Source organism: Lynx canadensis, chromosome C1 (genome assembly GCF_007474595.2).
Source record: "Lynx canadensis isolate LIC74 chromosome C1, mLynCan4.pri.v2, whole genome shotgun sequence".
Classification (NCBI taxonomy): Eukaryota; Metazoa; Chordata; class Mammalia; order Carnivora; family Felidae; genus Lynx; species Lynx canadensis.
Window position 1 is genome coordinate 8,812,291 of NC_044310.1, and position 21,162 is coordinate 8,833,452.

General features: G+C 43.3%; 1 protein-coding gene across 8 annotated transcripts in view; it reads left to right on the forward strand.

Moving 5' to 3' along the window:
- Window positions 1-21,162, forward strand: part of VPS13D (vacuolar protein sorting 13 homolog D) — a 257,865-nt gene that overhangs the window by 33,353 nt on the left and 203,350 nt on the right. For all 8 annotated transcript variants that reach the window (XM_030324829.1, XM_030324831.1, XM_030324832.1 and 5 more), the window contains 6 exons: window positions 1,302-3,515; window positions 5,753-5,904; window positions 8,587-9,618; window positions 13,418-13,508; window positions 15,737-15,863; window positions 17,292-17,472. In XM_030324829.1, the coding sequence (XP_030180689.1) occupies window positions 1,302-3,515; window positions 5,753-5,904; window positions 8,587-9,618; window positions 13,418-13,508; window positions 15,737-15,863; window positions 17,292-17,472 (3,797 nt within the window). The remainder of the gene's footprint in view (window positions 1-1,301; window positions 3,516-5,752; window positions 5,905-8,586; window positions 9,619-13,417; window positions 13,509-15,736; window positions 15,864-17,291; window positions 17,473-21,162) is intronic.

Here is a 21,162-nt window from a genome sequence, read left to right on the forward strand (position 1 = left end):
TTGCCAACACTTGTTACCTGTCTTTTGCATTATAGCCCGTTTTTTATGAGTGGAAAGTAGTATCTCATTGCGGTTTTTATTTGTATTTCTTATGTCACATTTTGTATTTTAGTTTATTTTTTAAAGTTTATTTATTTTGAGAGAGAGAGCGCGCGAGCGAGCACGAGCAGGGGAGGGGCAGAGAGAGAGGGAGAATCCCAAGCAGGCTCTGTGATGTCAGTGTAAAGCCCAGTGTGGGGCTCAGTCTTAGGAACCATGAGATCATGACCTGAGCTGAAATCAAGAGTTGGACGCTTAACCGACTGAACCACCCCGGGTGCCCTTCACGTTTTGTATTTCAAAAAACACTATTTCTCAGCACTTTATTTCAAGAACGGAGATTTAATCTATTTAGGGACATAAGGGACATATATAAAAAGGGACTCCTGGGAGGTTATTTTATTACTGTCATTAGATCTAAAACAGTATTTATTGTTTACCTTGAGATGGGGGGAAGAAAGGGGATTCATGGGGTAAAAGGCTGAGGGAGCTTATCAAATAAACTCAGCCTTATCTTCACTGAGGTAAGACCCAAAAGAGAAGAGGTAGAGGGTTTGAACGGGAGTGGGAAAGTTTGGTGCTATGAGGAATGTTAAAGGGGGATGAGATCTAAAGAAGAGGATCTCACAACCATGGAAAGCACCTACTTGAACTTGTACAGCATAAACATGGAGCGGGGATGTGGGTGAGAGAACCCAGTGGTGTGATTTTGTAGTTGACTCCGCGCTGAGGTGTACAAGACTGGGCTGTAGAAGTCTGTAGAAGAGAGGGGTTGAGTGTGGGCTCTGGGGCTGGAGTGTGATGCTGAGTAGTTACTGCTTGCCAAGCACTGATCTGGGTACTCGGGGTATTGGTGAGTAAGACAGATGGGACCTGTGTTCTTTTGGAACATTGTAGTGTGGGGAACAGGGTGAATAGATAGATGATTGTGGAGAGTGATGTAAGAATGGCTGGTGAGAGCGGCTTGTGGCAGTGCAGCTCAGGTGGCGGGGAAGTGGGTTACTGGTCTCTGCTCCCCGACGCGTGTCCCTGTGTCAGCAGGGCTCCATCTTAGAATTCTGTCTTGTGTCTTGATTTCAAAATTCATAAATAAGTTTATACTGGATCACTGGTAAAATGAGAATATTATGCTTAGAGCTTTCATCCATTTATTTTGTAAAGTTGGGGTTGGTTGATTCTCTCTTTTCCTTAATTATTACATGGAAGGAAAGAGTAAGGAAGGAGCAGACATATACTCCGAATCTTCTCTTTTTTATCTGCAGATGACTCCAAGAGGAAAAGTGGGGATGGGCCAGCATCTGAAGAGAACCAGTTTAGTGATGACGAATATAAGACACCTCTTGCCACACCTCCCAACACCCCACCTCCTGAGACAAGCGGCAGTAATGGAGGGAAAACACCTCCATTTCCTGGAGTTGAGTTCAGTGAAGAGCAGCTTCAAGCGCATTTAATGAGCACGAAGATGTATGAGAGGTACTCCCTCTCGTTTATGGACCTCCAGATCATGGTTGGACGAGTGAAGGACAATTGGAAGCATGTCCAGGATATTGATGTGGGACCAACCCATGTGGTTGAGAAATTCAACGTTCACCTACAGTTAGAACGTCGATTGATTTATACTTCAGATCCTAAGTACCCTGGAGCTGTGCTCTCGGGCAACCTACCAGACTTAAAAATCCACATCAATGAAGATAAAATATCTGCTCTGAAGAATTGCTTTGCTCTCCTGACCACCCCAGAAACGAAGGCTTCTGACACTCAGTTTAAAGAGCAGATTTTTCCCCAAGCAGGGCAGCGGGGAAGTTTGCAGGACTCAGTAATGAATTTAACCCAGAGCTTTGTGATGTTAGAGCAGCATACCCGGGAGGTTCTGGTGGAATCACAGCTCCTCCTGGCTGAATTTAAAGTGAACTGTATGCAGCTTGGTGTTGAGAGCAATGGCCGGTACATTTCTGTGCTCAAGGTGTTTGGGACCAATGCTCACTTTGTGAAGAGGCCTTACGATGCTGAAGTCTCCCTGACGGTTCACGGTTTGCTCCTGGTGGACACGATGCAGACATACGGTGCTGATTTTGACCTTCTGATGGCTTCGCATAAGAACCTGAGCTTTGATATCCCGACAGGAAGCCTCCGGGATAGCAGGGCCCAGTCCCCTGTCTCTGGACCCAATGCGGTTCACCTCACTAATGCTGCCATGCTGAACGACCCGTCAGCTACTGGTGTTGCCCTTGAGAAAATTCTCACCAAAGAACAGGAGTCCCTCATTAAATTGGAATATCAGTTTGTGAGTTCAGAGTGCCCGTCTATGAATTTGGACAGCACTCTTCAGGTGATTTCATTACAGGTGAATAATTTGGATATTATCCTAAACCCGGAGACCATCGTGGAACTGATTGGTTTTCTTCAAAAATCTTTTCCCAAGGAAAAAGACGATTTGAGTCCTCAGCCTTTAATGACCGATTTTGAAAGAAGCTTTAGGGAAGAAGGAACTTACCAGTCTACGTACGAACAAAACACTGAGGTTGCAGTGGAGATCCACAGGCTTAACTTACTGCTCGTTCGGACGGTGGGAATGGCCAATGGCGAGAAACATGGCAGAAAAATCGCCACCGCGAGCATTGGTGGCACCAAAGTGAACGTTTCAATGGGCAGCACGTTTGACGTGAATGGTTCTCTCGGCTGCTTGCAGCTTATGGACCTGACACAAGATAATGTTAAGAACCAGTACGTTGTCAGCATTGGGAATTCCATAGGCTATGAAAATATCGTCAGCGATATTGGCTACTTTGAATCTGTATTTGTCAGAATGGAAGATGCAGCCCTCAGTGAAGCTTTGAGTTTCACATTTGTTGAGAAATCTAAACAGGAGTGTTTTCTCAACCTCAAGATGGCTTCCTTGCATTATAACCACTCTGCCAAATTCTTGAAGGAGTTGACATTGTCCATGGATGAACTGGAGGAGAATTTCCGAAGTATGCTGAAAAGCGCAGCTACCAAAGTCACTACGGTACTCGCCACCAAGACGGCCGAATACAGTGAGATGGTGTCACTCTTTGAAACTCCAAGGAAGACTCGGGAAGCCTCCATCTTTGAAGAAAATGAAATGTATGGGTTTGGCCTCGCTGGGTCTCATTCCGACACCGTGAAGCTAATCTTGAACATAAACATCGAATCCCCTGTTGTTTCAATCCCTCGAAAGCCTGGGAGTCCTGAGTTGTTGGTGGGACACTTGGGACAGATATTCATCCAGAATTTTGTGTCGGGAGATGATGAATCCAGAAGTGACCGCCTGCAGGTGGAAATTAAAGACATTAAGTTATATTCTTTGAATTGCACCCAGTTGGCAGGCAGAGAGGGTCCTGGGTCCGAAGTCAGCCGGGCGTTTGGTTCTCCTTCTGGGTCTGCCAGTGCCAATAGTCAAGAGGAAGCTCATTTCACCCGACATGATTTCTTTGAATCTTTGCATAGAGGTCAAGGTGAGGAGCGTAAATCTTTTGTCTCATTTTATCTAAAGATTCTCAACACAGCTTATGTAGTACTTTGCTAAAAACAACAACAAATAACCTTTTTGTTTAGAATTATCGCCAGTGAGGGATGCCCGGATGGCTCAGTGGGTTAAGCGTCCAGCTTTGGCTCCCATCATGATCTCATGGTTTGTGAGCTCAAGCCCCGTGTTGGGCTCGCTGCTGTCAATGCAGAGCCCGCTTCAGATCTTTGTCCCTTTCTTTCTCTGCTCCTCCATGGTTCTCTCTCAAAAAAAAAAAAAAAAGAAAAAAAAAGTTGTAATTATCCCCAGTGAATATTTAAGAAATCCAAATAGAGTTTTAATAGAATGCTTCATATCAGGTTGGTATGTTTTTAGTTTTTTCCATTAGAAACCATATTTGGCAAAGTAAGATTTTTTTTTTTTTAAGTGGCGCTCTTTAGCATTGGGTGAGTGCTTATTTACAGGGTTGCTTTAGAGGGTGGGGTCTGTTAGAGCATTATTTTATTTTTTATTTTTTTTAATTTTTATTTATTTTTGAGAGATAGAGTGTGAGCAGGCCAGGGGCAGAGAGAGAGAGAGAGAGGGAGACACAAAATCTGAAGCAGACTCCAGATTCCGTGCTGTCAACACAGAGCCCGATGCGAGGCTTGAACTCACGAACTGCGAGATCATGACCTGGCCCAAAGTCAAGACACTCAACCTTCTGACCCACCCAGGCGCCCGATTTATTTTAATTTTAAAAAAGGTTTATTTTTCTTTTTTTTTTTTTTTTTTTCAACGTTTATTTATTTTGGGACAGAGAGAGACAGAGCATGAACAGGGGAGGGGCAGAGAGAGAGGGAGACACAGAATCGGAAACAGGCTCCAGGCTCTGAGCCATCAGCCCAGAGCCTGACGCGGGGCTCGAACTCCCGGACCGCGAGATCGTGACCTGGCTGAAGTCGGACGCTTAACCGACTGCACCACCCAGGCGCCCCAAAGGTTTATTTTTCTGAGAGAGAGCGTGAGCAGGGGAGGGGCAGAGAGAGAGGGACAGAGGATCTGCGCTGACAGCAGAGAGCTCGATGTGGGGCTCAAACTCATGAAATCATGACCTAAGCTAAAGTTGGACACTCAACTGACTGAGCATCCAGGTACCCTTGGAGTGTTATTTAATTTGGTCAAATACATCTGTTTTTTTTTTTTTCAGTTCCAGCTGTAGGTCTTTGCCAGTTAAATATTGTAGTCCAAGATAGCTGGAGGGATTGACCTAAGTGGAATATGAAATTTAGTCTGCAGATGGTATATTTCCCTTTCAGTATTCTTCCATCCTCTGTAATGGGTTGGTGGTCCAGAGTTCTAGGAATAAAATGCCTGTATTTGTGTTCTCGATCTGATCTGCTAAAACCAAACAGTTCAATCTGTTATTAGTCTTGGCATCTGCCGACATCAGGTGAGCCCTAAAGCCTGGCTTTACTTATTGGTGAAGAAATTCATGCCTCTGAGAACTTCTCCTTCTGTGGTTCTCAGATGTTAATTCACCAGTTCACTTAACCTCCTTCTCCCAAGACTGTTTTCTCTGCTTGTTCACTTAGAACCTGATATTGTTCTTGATTTTGATGTATGCCCAGTAAGAGGGAGCAATCTGTAATTGAAAACTGGGTAGGGGATGAGCAGTTCGGTTTGGAAAATGCTGGCTTGGGAGGCTAAGGGAAGCTTAGAGACCTCGCCTGGATTAATGTTCACCCCATTGTATTTTGAAGCCATCAAATGGAGCATGTCATGAAAATATTGATTCTTTTTGTGTAAAAGTTTATGTTGTACTCTGCTTACTATGGGTTTTGTTCTTAGGATAGTAATATAAGTTTGTACTCAATCGTACACCCCAGGTGCCAAGCTTTTCTGCCCTCTGGGCCTAATGACTCATGGGCTCTGTTTTCTTTTTTTTTTTTTTTTCAACGTTTATTTATTTTTGGGACAGAGAGAGACAGAGCATGAACGGGGGAGGGGCAGAGAGAGAGGGAGACACAGAATCGGAAACAGGCTCCAGACTCTGAGCCATCAGCCCAGAGCCTGACGCGGGGCTCGAACTCCCGGACTGCGAGATCGTGACCTGGCTGAAGTCGGACGCTTAACCGACTGCGCCACCCAGGCGCCCCTGGGCTGTTTTCTATACCCTATACTTAATCAGCAATGATGCGATAAATACTAGTTTTTCCAATCTGTCATTTTTTTCTGTTATGCCAGCTTTTCACATCCTGAACAATACCACCATTCAGTTTAAACTGGAGAAGATCCCTATAGAGAGAGAATCTGAATTGACTTTCTCCCTTAGTCCAGATGACCTGGGAACTTCTAGCATCATGAAGATTGAAGGGAAATTTGTCAACCCAGTTCAGGTAAGCACCTTGTTGATTTTCATGTCTGGACAGTTGAAGTCATATATTTACTTTATACTTACATCAGTGTATTCATATCTTGTTATGTTACGTATGTGTATATATGAAATGTTAGAAGGAAAATATGTAAGTTCAAAGAGACAGTGTGACCGTGTATTACTGCTGATAACTTGTTCTGTAAATGTGGAGCCCTATCACTGTACCCTTTTGTCACTGGGGAATTGGTTTTGTTAGCCGTCTTCATGTGGAGGAGTGGTGAGTTATGTAGAGGGAGAGGGCAGATCTTTAATTCCATTGCCATTCAGAAGCAGGCAAAATTATTGCTGGAAAAGTCAGAGCCTGTCTTTCCCAGGAGGATATAGTTCTTGTCACTCTTTTGACATGCTTGGCTCAGCCTATGAAACAATCTGATTATTTGAGCTGTTGACAGATCCTTTCAAGGGAGAATTAGTCTTACTCTTTTTGAAATGGAATGGGCCGAGATAGGGATTGTGTGTGTGTGTGTGTATGTGTGTGTGTTTAGTGAGTATGCCTGTGTGTGTGGTGACTATATGTGTATGCAACTGTCATCCTTTTTCCTTCAAAAATGTCGTTCTTCCTGTTTTCACAGGGATAAGACCAAAGAGTATATCATTATAAAATAGTAGGGATGGGCAGGCTCTTAGGACAGTGGACCCTCGCTTTGGGCAGTAATTGGTCTCTAGTCTGTATCTGGCAGCTGCTCTGGAGTAACTCAGGAGTGCTGTTAACAGAATGCATGGACCTTTTAATATTTAAATTAAAACAATGTTTTTATTTTATTTTTGAGAGAGGGAGAGAGAGAGTAAGCTAGAGAGGGGCAGAGAGAAGGAGGGAGACACAGAATCTGAAGCAGGCTCCAGGCTCTGAGCTGTCAGCACAAAGCCCGACATGGGGCTTGAACTCGTGAACCGTGAGATCAATGACCTGGGCTGAAGTCAGACGCTCAACTGACTGAGCCACCCAGGTGCTCCAGAATGCGCAGACCTTTTGACATCAGTGGTTCCTGAATAGGTGTCCCTGGGTGAGAGGACTTCCCCCAAAACTTTCCCTTCCTGGTTAAGCTTTTTTGCCTTATCAGTAGTGGCTACTAGGGTGGTTTTTTTCACCTTAAATCTAGCATATGACATGAATTCTGTTGGATTATTATGTTTACCATTGACTTAGTGTGGCTTTTGATGAAAATCTTCTGAAAATTACTGTAAATCATTCTTCAAATTAATATTTAATAATTTAATAATTTAATTTTAAAATATTTTATTATGAAAATGTTAAAACATACGCAAAAGTGGAATAGTTTAAAGTTTACTATTTTGAGAGAGAGAGAGAGAGTGTGCACGTTGGGGAGGAGCAGAGAGAGGGAGAGAGAGAATCCCAAGTAGGCTCTGAGCTGTCAGCGTGCAGCCTGATGCAGGGCTTGATCCCACGAACCGTGAGCCCATGACCTGAGCTGAAATCGAAAGTTGGATGCTTAATTGACTGTGCCACAGAGGCACGCCATGTAGCGTAATACATTTTAATGCATTTTTGGATTTCAGAGACATTTTTGATTAGTTAAAAAAATGTGTTTTCACTTTTAGTTTGTTTGAATCAGGATCCAAATGAGACCCGTTCAATCCGTTTGCATGATACATCGTGTGGGTCTCTGTTCAGTTTCTTTCATGTTTTCCCTGCACGCTGTTATTGTGAGAAGTCAGGCAGTGGCCCTTAGGTTGTCCCACATTCAGATTTGGCTGTTTGGTTATGGTGTCACTTGTTCTCCCACATTTCCTGTAAACTATACCTTCACTCTACAGGTTTATTTGGATTCAGGTTCTTTTTTTGGCCAGAACACTTCAGCATGGTGCTGGGTCCTTCATATTGCATTATTTCAAGAGGCACATAATGCTTGGTTGTCCTTATGTTAGTGATGCTCAAATTGTTGATTGCGTGCAGGTGACGAGAACCCGATCTGCCCATTGTAAAATTCCCTGCTGGTCGTTCATAGAAGGGCCGATTCCACGGATGACCTCTGATGGGCTATGTTAGTTCATTGGGGGCTGTAGAACGATCACTTTCTAATTCTATCATTTCTATATCTTTTTGGAATTCCTGTTAAAAAATTGCCCATAAATACTTAAAAAGCTTTTGTGAAAATATTTTTAATGAGAAATTGTAATTAAAACCAAAGTAAGGGAGAGAAAATGTAAGTAATCATGACTTATCATTATTGTCATTAAAAACCACTTTGTTTAGCTGAAGTAAAAACAGAGGTTATGACCCTAATTGGGGATGATCGGCGAGTTTTAGAACCCTGAGCCTTGTTTCTCAGTCCTGTGGTGTAGCCACAGTAGACTTTTGGCAGTTTTCCCGTCGATTTCTGGTATTGTTTTTGTGGGTTTAGACAGAGTGATTTTGCTGATTCAGGCCCACAGTCAACAGGACTTACTGAACATTGGTTGTGTAAAGATTATTTTGTGAGGTGCTGGGGGAGGCGGCAGGAGGGCCTCATCGGTAGACATGGGTCACAGAGAGGTAAGGACAGCAGGGATAGTTCCTGCTGTCATCCAGTTTAGAACGTCTTGGGGAAACCCATGGACATCAACTATGGAAATTTGTGGGCGGTGCATCTGAGCGCAGTTAATAATAGTAGTGGAATAACTACATTTTTCTCTTTGACTACAGGTGGTGTTAGCAAAGCACGTATATGAGCAGGTTTTACAGACACTGGACAATCTTGTGTATAGTGAAGATCTGAATAAGTTTCCAGTCACTGCTGCCTCCTCACCTTGCCCTAATTCTCCTCTGCCTTCCCTCAGTACCTGTGGAGAACCTTCCATTGAAAGGAAGGAGAATGGATTGTTCAGCCACTCCAGCCTTTCTAACTCTTCTCAAAAGTCCTTGTCTCTGAAGGAAGTCAAGTCCTTTACCCAGATTCAAGCCAACTTTTGTATCCCAGAGCTTCAAGTCCAGCTAAGTGGAGATCTGACTTTGGGGGCCCAGGGTCTTGTGAGCTTAAAGTTTCAGGATTTTGAGGTAGAATTCAGTAAAGACCATCCTCAGACTTTATCCATTCAGATTGCCCTGCGCTCTCTGCTCATGGAAGACTTACTGGAGAAGAATCCGGATTCCAAATATAAGAACCTGATGGTGTCTCGGGGGGCCCCTAAGCCATCTAGTTTAGCACAAAAAGAATATCTCTCTCAGTCCTGTCCTTCAGTATCCAATGTGGAGTATCCTGATATGCCTCGGTCTCTCCCTTCCCACATGGAAGAAGCTCCTAATGTCTTCCAGCTGTATCAGAGACCCACCTCGGCATCCCGGAAGAAGCCAAAGGAAGTCCAAGACCAGGACTATCCCTTGACTCCACCCCCTTCTCCAACAGTAGACGAGCCCAAGATACTTGCTGGAAAGAGTAAATTTGATGATTCTTTGGTACATATCAATGTATTCTTGGTGGATAAGAAACATCCAGAATTCTCTTCCAGTTACAGTCGAGTTAACCGGAACATTGATGTTGATTTTAACTGCTTGGATGTACTGATCACGCTGCAAACGTGGGTGGTGATACTGGATTTTTTTGGAATTGGTTCCACTGCAGACAACCATGCAATGAAGGTACCTCCTGAGGACATTCTACAAAATGTGAAGTCAGAATCAAATGCTCTGCTAGAGTCTGAACTTCAGGATCCAGTCAACACCAAGATGGATCTCAAGGTATCAGTTCCCTTTGGCTCCTTGAAGTTCCGGGAATGAATTTGGCTGTGTTCACTTACGTGCGCCTGTTGCACATTTACTCTAGAAAGTAGATCTTGTTGGCAGGGGAGCTATCTATAGTCTGGATGCCTGTTAATATTTTAGAAGAGGTTTTTGTATAAAGCCCATCAGGAGGCATGGAAAACAAATGGTTTAAGTAACCTGTATTTCTTTGGGTTGTGCAGTTCAGTGGAATGCCTTATTTTCTTGGAGCCTCAGTTTCCTCTTTTTCCCATCACCCATCCGTTTGGTTGCCTTCCATCATTCGACTCATTAAGATAACCGAGTGAGGTAACGCACGTAAAGCACCTGGCCGGGCGTCTGGTGCATGGTAGCTACTCTGGGATGTGGTCTCCCTGCTCGCTGAGATCGCTACTGGCTTTTTGACGCAACAGGCCAGCCCTTGAGATTGGAGCCTCAGGACGGCCTGCGGGTCCGAATCCTGGCATTTCTGCTGTAACCTATAGCTGTGTGGCCTTGGGCACAGTTTTTAGCTTCTCTCTCCCTCGATTTTCTCACCTATAAACTGGGGGTGTTGGATGGTGCCTCTGTCGTCGGGATGTTGCAAGGATTGTGTGAGAGGACTAAATGGGCAAGGCCCTTTGCACAGCGCGTGGCATGAAGTAAGCATTCAGTGAACGATAGCTGGCATTATTTTTGCTGTACTGTGGCTCACCGTACTTACTTACACATACTTGTCCTTGGTACTCGTATTGCGAATGTTTAAGAACACATAAAAAGTAGCGTTTGAATTTAAGGTTATTCTGCTCTGTGCGTGAGCACGGTAAGATGTGTAAGCAGTTCAACTTAATTGACCATTTGGGGGCACACCACAGCATCTAGCACCTTCCAGAGCCCCGGGCTCCCTGCAGTGGCTGGTTATGTGTGTGTCTGGAGGGTGAAGTTCATCTACCTGCCTTCTCCAATGCAGACTTGCACCTGCCGCCGGGGAGAATCACATGTAATCCACTTGCTATCTTCTTCTTTCCTTAGCTGGCAGGAGGCTGCATTCTTCTAGAAATGGAAGAGCTTCCAGGGCAGAGTTGGCCACGAACGAGTCTCACTTCCTCTGCTCAGTGTGTGCGAGTGAGTGCCAGGGCAGCGCGGAGTCCCCCGGCACCTTGGTTAGTGAGATGGATGGAAATCGGAGAGGCTTCAGCCCTTGTTTTGGACGTCACGTGTTGGTACCCATAACTTCAGTCTTGTGGTGCCTGTAACGGAGGGCCTCAGGAGCCCCTTGGTGTTGGGTGTGGAAGCGCTCTGGGGGCCTTGCACAGATGGAGTGTAGCCGGCTTCACAAGAGAACGAGACTAGACGATGCCCCTCGGCAGTGGGCTGTTTTAGAATAAGAATTTTTGAAAACATGTTTATTGTGGGAATTTTCAGACAACACAAAAGAACAGTTGAAGGAACTTCCATTTACTTAATTCCTTTGAGATTCATCACATTTACTTTATTCGTTTTTTCTTTTTGCTGAATTATTTTATTTTATTTTATTTATTTTTAATGTTTATTTTTGAGAGAGAGAGAGGGAGAAAGAGAGAGAGGGTGAGCAGGGGAGGGGCAGAGAGAGAGGGAGACACAGAATCGGAAGCAGGCTCCAGGCTCCGAGCTGTCAGCACAGAGCCCGACGTGGGGCTCGAACCCACGAACCGTGAGATCATGACCTGAGCCGAAGTCGGACGCTCAACCGACTGAGCCATCCAGGCGCCCCTTGCTGAAATATTTTAAAGCAAATTCCGGATATATCATTTTACCTCTACATGCCTCAGTAGTCATTTCTAAAAAAAACCGTGGACGTTATCTTACATAACTAACTCTAACGAGAATTTCTTGGTATTGTGTAAGACCCGTCTGTAATCAGGTCTTTCTGATTAACTCAAAATAGCCCTTTTACTGATGGATTGTAGAGAAATGAGTGGTTAAGAAACTTCCCTGTGATCTCTACAATTCATTGGAATAATTTGCTTTTCTGAGCCGTAGTCTCTTTGTCTACAAAATGGGGAGCATTAAATAAAATGATATATGAATCTTTTGAATGTGAATTCAAAATAGGTTCACATGTTCCGTTTGCTCTCATTTCTTCTAAATCTCTGTTGATTAAAGAAAACCAGTCTTTATTTACCCTGTGCCACTGGCTTGTAGAAACCGGGCTAATGTGTCCTGTAGAGTGTCGCACATTCTGGATCTGTCTTTTTGTTTTCTTTTGGTGCCATTGACTTCTTTTATCTTCTAATTTTAGAAATGGAAGTTAGCTCTAGAGGCCTCATCAGATTCAGGTTCAGCTTTTTGTTAAGAGCATGTGGTAGGTCGTGCTGGGTGCTTCCTCTTGTATTATGCTAGAGGGGATTGCAGTGTTTGGTTGTCCCACTTTTAGGGACACTAGGATTTGTGTTAAGAGTGGGGTCAGGTGGTGACAGCTGGATTCTTCTAATGAAAGCATTTTTAGCCCCACTATATTTGTTACTTGGGTGATTAAGTGGCTAGAGGTTTTCTGTTTCCCTCCTACTTGATAATCTCATTTCCTTGAGACCTTTGTGTCTGTGACAAAAAAACTTTCTGCCGTGGAGGCTCTATGGCGCTGGAGGGGCCTCCAAGGCCACTGCATCTGTAGTAATCCCCTCCTTTTTTCTCTGCCTTTCTCTATAGATGTTCCTTCTCCTGCCTTTCTTCCTATTCTTTTCTCTCTTTCTTCCCCCGTCTTTTTCCTTCCTTATCATTCATTCATCAGATGTTTCCTGAGCACCTGCTTAGCGGTAGGCACTGAAGAGAAAGGGGTGAGTGTGGCATTTGGAAGCAGGGATGTGAATTGAGGTTTGACCTCCTCTCTCCTTCCTTCTCTCCAACTGATCCCTTTTCCCCAGTGACGACACTAAGGTTCCTGTCTCAACACATCGTAGAGATACGAGTCCTTTGAATATTTAAAATGACAGTGTTACCATACTGTGTTTATTTGATTTTTTTTAAGTTTATTTATTTATTTTGAGAGAGAGAGAGAGAGTGAGAGTGAGAGAGAGAGAGAGAGAGAGAGAGAGAGAGAGAATCCCAAGCAGGCTCTGTGACATGAGTCCAGAGCCCTACGTGGGACTCCATCTCATGAACCGTGAGATCATGACCTGGGCCGAGATCAAGAGTCGGACGCTTAACCAGCTGAACCACCCAGGCGCCCCCATAATGTATTTATTTGTTAACAAAGAATGCAGATCCTAAGACAGAGGGTTTTGGCTTTCTTCTGTTTCTGCTTGTCCCTTGAAAAGAAAATGTTTGATTGTGGTTCCTAGGTGAAGTCCCACTGGTCACCATGGGCTTCTATTAAATATTTGTCCAGGGATTAAATGGGATTCTAAATCCTGTTTATCATTTTGCTTGGACAGATTTCTTAGGTTGAGACTTTACTTAATGAACCTCTATGAGCGATGACAGAAGAATGCAATATGAAACACATGCGCAAACAATGAGAAAAATTGTTTTATAACCTAACCCATTTCACTAACAGAGTATAGACAAGGCGACTGCAGAGACGCTATACCACAGGCCCTGGGTTTCGGGGTGGCTGGTGGAGCCCCTTTCTCCTCAGCTCTCTCCTTAGATCATGGTTTGACTGCTGAAGAGGGCCAAAAGGAAACCGGCGTCCACAGAAGTGCTGCCTCACATTTCCCGAGCCTTTGTGCATCTCCCTCCGTTGGGTTTTGCTGTTTGCCTGAAAGATGCCTTTTCTCCCCCAGTAAGATCTGCCTTGCTTTATGTCCCACGTTCTTAGGTGCATTCGCTCTCTCTCGTGCTGAATAAGACCACCAGTGAGCTGGCTAAAGCGAGTGTGTCCAAATTAGCGGCACACCTGGAAATGATTGGTAAGTGGGGAGAAATCGAACTTGCACAATCTGGTAAGAATTTGAACCTCCTCCTCCTCCTTTTCTCACAAATCTAATTGTCCTCACATGCAAATAGGGTGTGGAATCACTGGATTCCCGGTGGTTGTTCCCGAATACTGGCTTATGGATCAGAATCATGTGGACAGCTTGTTAAAAATGCAGGTGTCTGGGACCCTGCCCCCCCCTCCTCCCCCCACTACCAAAAATGTGATTCATTAGGTTGGGTTGGAGCCCTGGCATCTATCCGTGTTTTTAACAAACTCTGTCTGGGGTGACTATATAATTTTTCTTTGTCCAAATTGGAACATTTTGAGAGTGAAAGGGGGCATTATTAGTAATTACACCTGGGAAACCGGGGAATAGGTTCCCTCTATTGCATTAGTAGAGGGAGCCTTCGATAGGGCGCATGATTTCAGGCACGAGGATGTGGCAGAGCCGGCATTCTTTCCAACGGGACCGTGCAGGTAGAAGTTCTTAGTGGAACACGAGTGATCAGCCACGTCGAGTTCTAAATAGCAGAGGTTTATAAAGTGTGAGTAAAACACCCCTCCTTCCTTAATAGTGGAAGATCACAGAGCTCAAATGTTGACTCTGTAATAAAAATGGGAATGTCTTTTGGGGGGAGGAATGAACTGAAATGAGATTTCACGTCTGGTATAAGTTAATTTATAAAAGCTTGGAGGAGATAGGTCTTTAAAAATTGGGAGAAACTTGGGTATTTTTGTTAGGTGACGATGAGTCCAAAATAAGTTATGTGTCTTCAATTCATCGAGAGCTGAACTAGCATGCCAGATATAAACACCTAAGTCACGGCTTTGTAGTGCTAATTATGATGATAAAATTTGCTTTATGGAAGCAGCAGTTTGCAGTATCGCTTTTTATTATCCATACCATGTGAAGAATGAGTCATTGTAGGTGAACACCCCAGGTGTGCATGTTTTAACATCCTTCTTTATTCTTTTCCACCTTCAGGGGGTTTCACTCTTGTGACACCAGAGTAGTTTTAAATCTTGTCTCCAGTGTCTGTCTCATTAATTGCAATTTTTTATTAAATCACACTGACACCCACTTAAATGCCTGAATAGCTGACATATCTGACGCTTCCTCCTTTATTCTCTTATCCATCGCGCAGTTGATAGACCTTATGCTGTTTCACTAATTCTAATTAGTGGTCTTCATCTCAGAAAGGATCCCATTCTGTCTGTATTTAGAAATGTTGGGGTGCATGGGTGGCTCAGTCGGTTGAGCGTCCGACTTCGGCTCGGGTCACGATCTTGCGGTCCGTGGGTTCAAGCCCCGCGTCGGGCTCTGGGCTGATGGCTCAGAGCCTGGAGCCTGCTTCCGATTCTGTGTCTCCCTCTCTCTCTGCCCCTCCCCTGTTCATGCTCTGTCTCTCTCTGTCTCAAAAATAACTAAACGTTAAAAAAAAAAAAATTAGAAATGTTGTTTTTAGGGGCGCCTAGGTGGCTCAGTCGGTTAAGCGTCTGACTTTGGCTCAGGTCATGATCTCGCAGTCTGTGGGCCTGAGCCCTGTGTCAGGCTTTGTGCTGACAGCTTGGAGCCTGGAGCCTGCTTCAAATTCTGTGTCTCTTTCTCTCCTTCTGCCCCTTCCCTGCTCACACTCTGTTTCTTTCTCTCAAAAATAAACATAAAAAAAAAAGAATTAAAAAAAATATTTTAAATTAAATGTTTATTTTTGAGAGAGAGAGAGAGAGAGAGAGTGAGAGCAAGTGAGCACACAAGCAAGGAGGGACAGAGAGAGAGGAAGACAGAGAATCCTAAGCAGCCTCCACACTGTCAGCACAGACCCTGATGTAGGGCTTGAACTCACGAACCGTGAGATGATGACCTGAGCCAAGACCAAGAGTTGGACGCTTACCTGACTGAGCCACCCAGGCGCCCCTGTATTTAGAAATGTTTTATCCTTTAATTTGTGTATGCATTTAATTTCTTTCCCTCGTAAAGGTTAAAGTATGATATTGCTGTATTGTTTCAACCCCCTTTGGACTTCTGCATTGAGACTTTGAAATACTGTGTAAAATGTTTTTGGCGGGTGCATTGGAATATGAAAACTAGCCTTTGACATTTAATTTGATTAAGTAGTGAAAAGTCTGAGGCATGTGTGGATCGGTTTTTGTTCTAGACATATTTAAGGTGTATGACAAAAAAAGATACATAGGCGTGTGTTCTATTTTTAACATCCCTAGATGGAGACCTGGCCTTGCAGGGAAGCATTGGGAGCCTGTCCCTAAGTGACCTTACAGCCCATGGAGAATTCTACAGAGAGCGGTTTACTACCAGTGGAGAAGAAGCACTCATTTTCCAAACTTTTAAGTAAAAATACCCATTTTTCTCGTTTGACATTTTGTCATATTTGTTGCTGTTTCAAATTCTTGTTGGCTAAACCAATAAAAGTTTAAAAAAGTTTTTACCATCTTAGGTAAAATTGATATGATCTAGTTGCAAAGAATCCTGATTTATAGTAAAATGGATCTTTGTTGAAGTGGGCTACTCAGTCCTCATAAGCGGATGGTGTGTGATTGAAATAATTCTTTTTTTCTTTGTTTTTTTTTTTTTCAACGTTTTTATTTATTTTTGGGACAGAGAGAGACAGAGCATGAACGGGGGAGGGACAGAGAGAGAGGGAGACACAGAATCGGAAACAGGCTCCAGGCTCTGAGCCATCAGCCCAGAGCCTGACGCAGGGCTCGAACTCCTGGACCGCGAGATCGTGACCTGGCTGAAGTCGGACGCTTAACCGACTGCGCCACCCAGGCGCCCCTCTTTAAGTTTTTTTTTTTTAAGTAATCTCCACACCCAACGTGGGGCTCAAACTCACAACCCCAAGATTGAGAGTCGCATGCTCTACTAACTGAGCCAGCCAGACACCCCGAAATAATTCTGAATGTTAAAAAGCCTGGGATCTCACTGGCTTGTTATGTGACCTTAGGCAAGTCACTTAATCTCCACGAATCAGTTTTTCTATCTAAATATTGAGAAGACGAAGTTAGATCAGTTTCCATCTCCCTTTCAACATTCTGGAATGATTTCAGCCTGAGAAAGTTGTTGAAGATATAGATGTTAAATTATATGATGCATTTTTTTCTCTATAAAAAGTCTATTTTGAATCTTTTCTTTCTTTTGTCCTTTTTTTTTTTTTTTTTTTTGGTGTTTATTTTTGAGCGAGAAAGAGAGAGCATACCATGCCCATTAAATTGAAAACCATTCATAAAAGTTTCCTAATTTGTCTTGGAATGTACATGCTAAACCTCTTTGGCCCACATTTCACTGAGGTAAACAGACTTCTTTCTGCTTCCAGGAGACTGTTTTCCCCAGAAACACCGATTGCATTGCCTAATTTTTTCTTTCCCCATCGTTTCATGACCTTATTTTTGTACCTTTTGAGTCCATATTGTTACAATCTTTGAGGAGGAATAATCCCCTTTCCCTAAAGGCAGGGAAAGGGGCCCCGGTGGAACCACAGGTGGCTTCTGCGTGAGTTCTGGAATCAAGAGTTTAACACCAGAGCTGCCTACCTGTTCATGGCCTTGGTCATCCTACCAGACTCTCATTTAACATCCTCAACACATTGTGGCAGCTTAGAAAGGGAGTAATTACTGGAGTTTGCTTTGTCAAACCTGATTGCAGATTCACATTCTCATAGTTAAAGCTGTTTGCTAGGATAATCCCTAACTGAGCCTGTTTTCTTCCAATACTAACTTGTATCTTGCTGTCAAGTCACATTTTTGCTCTTATTCCCAGATATGGACGGCCCGACCCTCTGCTCCGGAGGGAACACGACATTCGAGTGAGCCTCCAGATGGCCTCCGTACAGTATGTGCACACGCAGCGTTTTCAGGCGGAGGTGGTGGCCTTCATTCAGCATTTCACTCAGCTGCAAGATGTCTTAGGACGCCAGCGAGCTGCTATTGAGGGGCAGACGGTAGGAAGGCTCATTTCTCCACGTTGCTTTTCCAGTTTGACCGATCGATAGAACTTTTAAGCCTCTAGAGAGAAGTCTGGAAAATTTCACTGAAAAAAGGGAAGGTATTTGGGTCATTTTATGCTTTCTAGTGTCCTCCATGCAGCCGATTGTCTACAGAAATCTTACTGTAATTGGAGAGCTTATATTTCTTTAGCAAGGTACCGTGTTTTAATGACTTTTAAGGCTTAGCTTAAGCGTCCTCTAAAGAAGATAAACGAGGGGCGCCTGGGTGGCGCAGTCGGTTAAGCGTCCGACTTCAGCCAGGTCACGATCTCGCGGTCCGTGAGTTCGAGCCCCGCGTCGGGCTCTGGGCTGATGGCTCAGAGCCTGGAGCCTGTTTCCGGTTCTGTGTCTCCCTCTCTCTCTGCCCCTCCCCTGTTCATGCTCTGTCTCTCTCTGTCCCAAAAATAAATAAACGTTGGAAAAAAAAAAAAAAAAAAAAAAAGAAGATAAACGAAATTTATGGCTAACACTTAAGACTCCTGGTCCCTTTTAGTACTTTAGTTGGGATACTTCTCTTGGAAAGTGTTTCCAAAGAACATATCTGTTACATGAAGAGAGTTTTTTCCCAACGAGATTAGAGGTTCCCAGCTTCTGAGTTCATAGTTCTCTTAGTGTCTTGGAAATATTTTCACTGCACGTCCTAAGCCAAAAGACACACCAAATGGTCTTTGCATTTAAAAAATAATTAAGTCTAAACAACTTAGTAAGTACGCATGTCCTAACAACTTAGGACAATCTAACGCTGAATGTGAACTAACTCAGTCTAGAATGTGCAGTGTCCAACAGATGATGTGTTTCCCTGAAAAATTTTAAACGTCCTGGCAAGTGCGCATGGGACTGTGTGGCAGCGTCTTATGGTGTCTTGGCGTAGAGTTTGGGAACCGCAGAACATGATTATAATGTAGTCCTTTGTAAAACTTTATTTATTTATTATTTTTAAAAAATTATTTATTTACTTTGAGAGAGAGAGAGAGAGAGCGAGAGCATGTGTGCGAGTGGGGGAGGGGCAGAGAGAAGGAGAGAGAGAATCCCAAGCAGGCTCTGTGATGTCAGCACAGAGCCTGACGCCCAGCCTGATTCCACAAATTGTGAGATTATGACCTGAGCTGAAACCAAGAGTCAGACACTTAACCGACTGAGAGCCACCCAGGTGCCCCAAAACTTATTTATTTTTTGAACTTCATTAGGTCAAAGATTATAATTAAATAAATAGATACTATCTTCATAGTGACAACATTTAAAATTTTTTATTTTGTTATTTTTGTTATTTTTTAATTTTATTTTTTAAAATTTTCTTTAGGGGCGCCTGGGTGGCGCAGTCGGTTAAGCGTCCGACTTCAGCCAGGTCACGATCTCGCGGTCCGTGAGTTCGAGCCCCGCGTTGGGCTCTGGGCTGATGGCTCAGAGCCTGGAGCCTGTTTCCGATTCTGTGTCTCCCTCTCTCTCTGCCCCTCGCCCGTTCATGCTCTGTCTCTCTCTGTCCCAAAAATAAAAATAAAAAAGAAATTAAAAAAAAATTTTTTTTTCTTTAGATCCAGGTTAGCTAACATACAGTGTAATAATGGTTTCAGGAGTAGAATTTAGTGTTCATCACCTACAAAGAATACCCAGTGCTCATCCCAGTGAGTGCCCTCCTTAATGCCCATAACCCATTTAGCCCATCCCCCCACTCAGCACCCCTCCAGCAACCCTCAGTTTGTTCTCTGTATTTAAGAGTCTCCTATGGTTTGCCTCCTTCTCTGTTTTTATCTTATTTTTCCTTCCCTTCCCCTGTCTTCATCTGTTTTGTTTCTTAAATTCCACGAGTAAAAATCATGTAATATTTATCTTTGTCTATTTTGCTTAGCATAATACACTTTAGTTCCATCCACATGGTTGCAAATGGCAAGATTTCATTCTTTTTCATCGCTGAGTAATATTCCAGTGTGTGTGTGTGTGTGTGTGTGTGTGTGTGTGTGTGTGTGTATGTATTTGGGGTCTTTCCATAATTTGGCTATTGTTAATAGTGCTCCTCTAAACATTGGGGCATATGTGTCCCTTCGAATCAGCAGTTTTGTATCCTTTGGATAAATACCTAGTAGTGCAATTGCTGGGTCGTAGGGTATCTCTACTTTTAATTTTTTGAGGAACCTCCATACTGTTCTCCAGAGCGGCTGCATCCGTTTGCATTCTCGCCAACAGTGCAGAAGTGTTCCCTTTTCTCCGCATCCTCACCAGCATCTATTGTTTCCTGAGTTGTTAATTAAAAAAAATTTTTATTTTAAAGGGGCGCCTGGGTGGCTCAGTCGGTTAAGTGTCCAACTCTTGATTTTAGCTCAGGCCGTGATCTCGTGTTTTGTGATTTCCAGTCCCTCATTGGGCTCTCTGCTGTCAGTGTCGAACCTGCTTCAGATCTTCTGTCCCGCCCCCCACCGCCCCGTCCTTCCCCTGCTCGAACTCTCTCTCGCTTTCTGTCACAAATAAACATTAAAAAAATTTTAAATTACTTAAATTTTTTGAGTATGTTACATATTGATTTAGTACAGAATCAAAGTTAAAGGACATTTGGAGAAAAGTCTCCTTCTCAATTACTGTTCCTCAACCACTCAGTTTTTCTCCCTGGAAACAGTGTATCTTTGAGAGAATATATATTTTTTAAAAATACAAAAGCACAGTCAACATGTAGAGAATGTGGAAAAAAAGAATCAGTTTTACCAAGGTACACCCGAGGTATGTTTTAATCTGTTTTCATTGTTTTCTCGTTTCTCCCTGTGCATGTTTCCATGATTGTAATCAGAGTGTATAACCTTTTTTCCCCTCTCTTTAGAAACTTTTAAAACAGATTTATTATTTGACACACCTAAAAGAATATCTGTAGCATGTAAGTTTCAAAGTACGATAATAAAATGAACCTTTATGACCTGCCACCAAAATAAAAATGAAAACATTGCTAACGTTGTACATGTTCCTTCCCCATCTCACTCCTCTGTCAACTCCTTAGGTAACTGCTCTCCTGATTCTTGGATCTTCTAGTCCCTTTAAAAAAAAAAAGTTTCCATATAATATCTTTTGTTTCATTTGTTTTGATCTTTATAAAAATGGTATTAAGCTGTATTTAATGTTCTGTGACTTGCTTTTTTTTTCATTTTCTTATTTATTTATTTATTTATTTATTTATTTATTTTTAAAGTTTGTTTGAGAGAGCTAAAGTGTGTGGGGGAGGGGCACAGAGAGAGAGCGAGAGAGAGAAGATCCCAAGCAGGCTCCGCACATCAGTGCAGAGCCTGATGTGGGGCTCGAACTCACGAACTGTGTGATCGTGACCTGAGTCGAAGTCAGACGCTTAACCGACTGAACCGCCCAGGTGCCCCGTTTTTTTCATTTTCATATTGTCATTTAGTTAGATACATTCGGGTTGTTACACGGTTGTTTAATTTCGCTGTTGTATTTCGTTTTGTGGAGCACAGATTTATCCATTTTCCTGTTGAACATGTGGGTTGTTTATGGTGTTTTGCTGTCATGTGCAACGTTTCTTGGTGCACATGTGAAAGAATTTCTCGGAGATACTTAGGAGCGGGTTACTGGGCCACGGGGTACACACGTGTTTATCTTTACAAGATAGTGCCAGATTATTTTCCTAGACAATTCTACATTCCCACTGGCAAT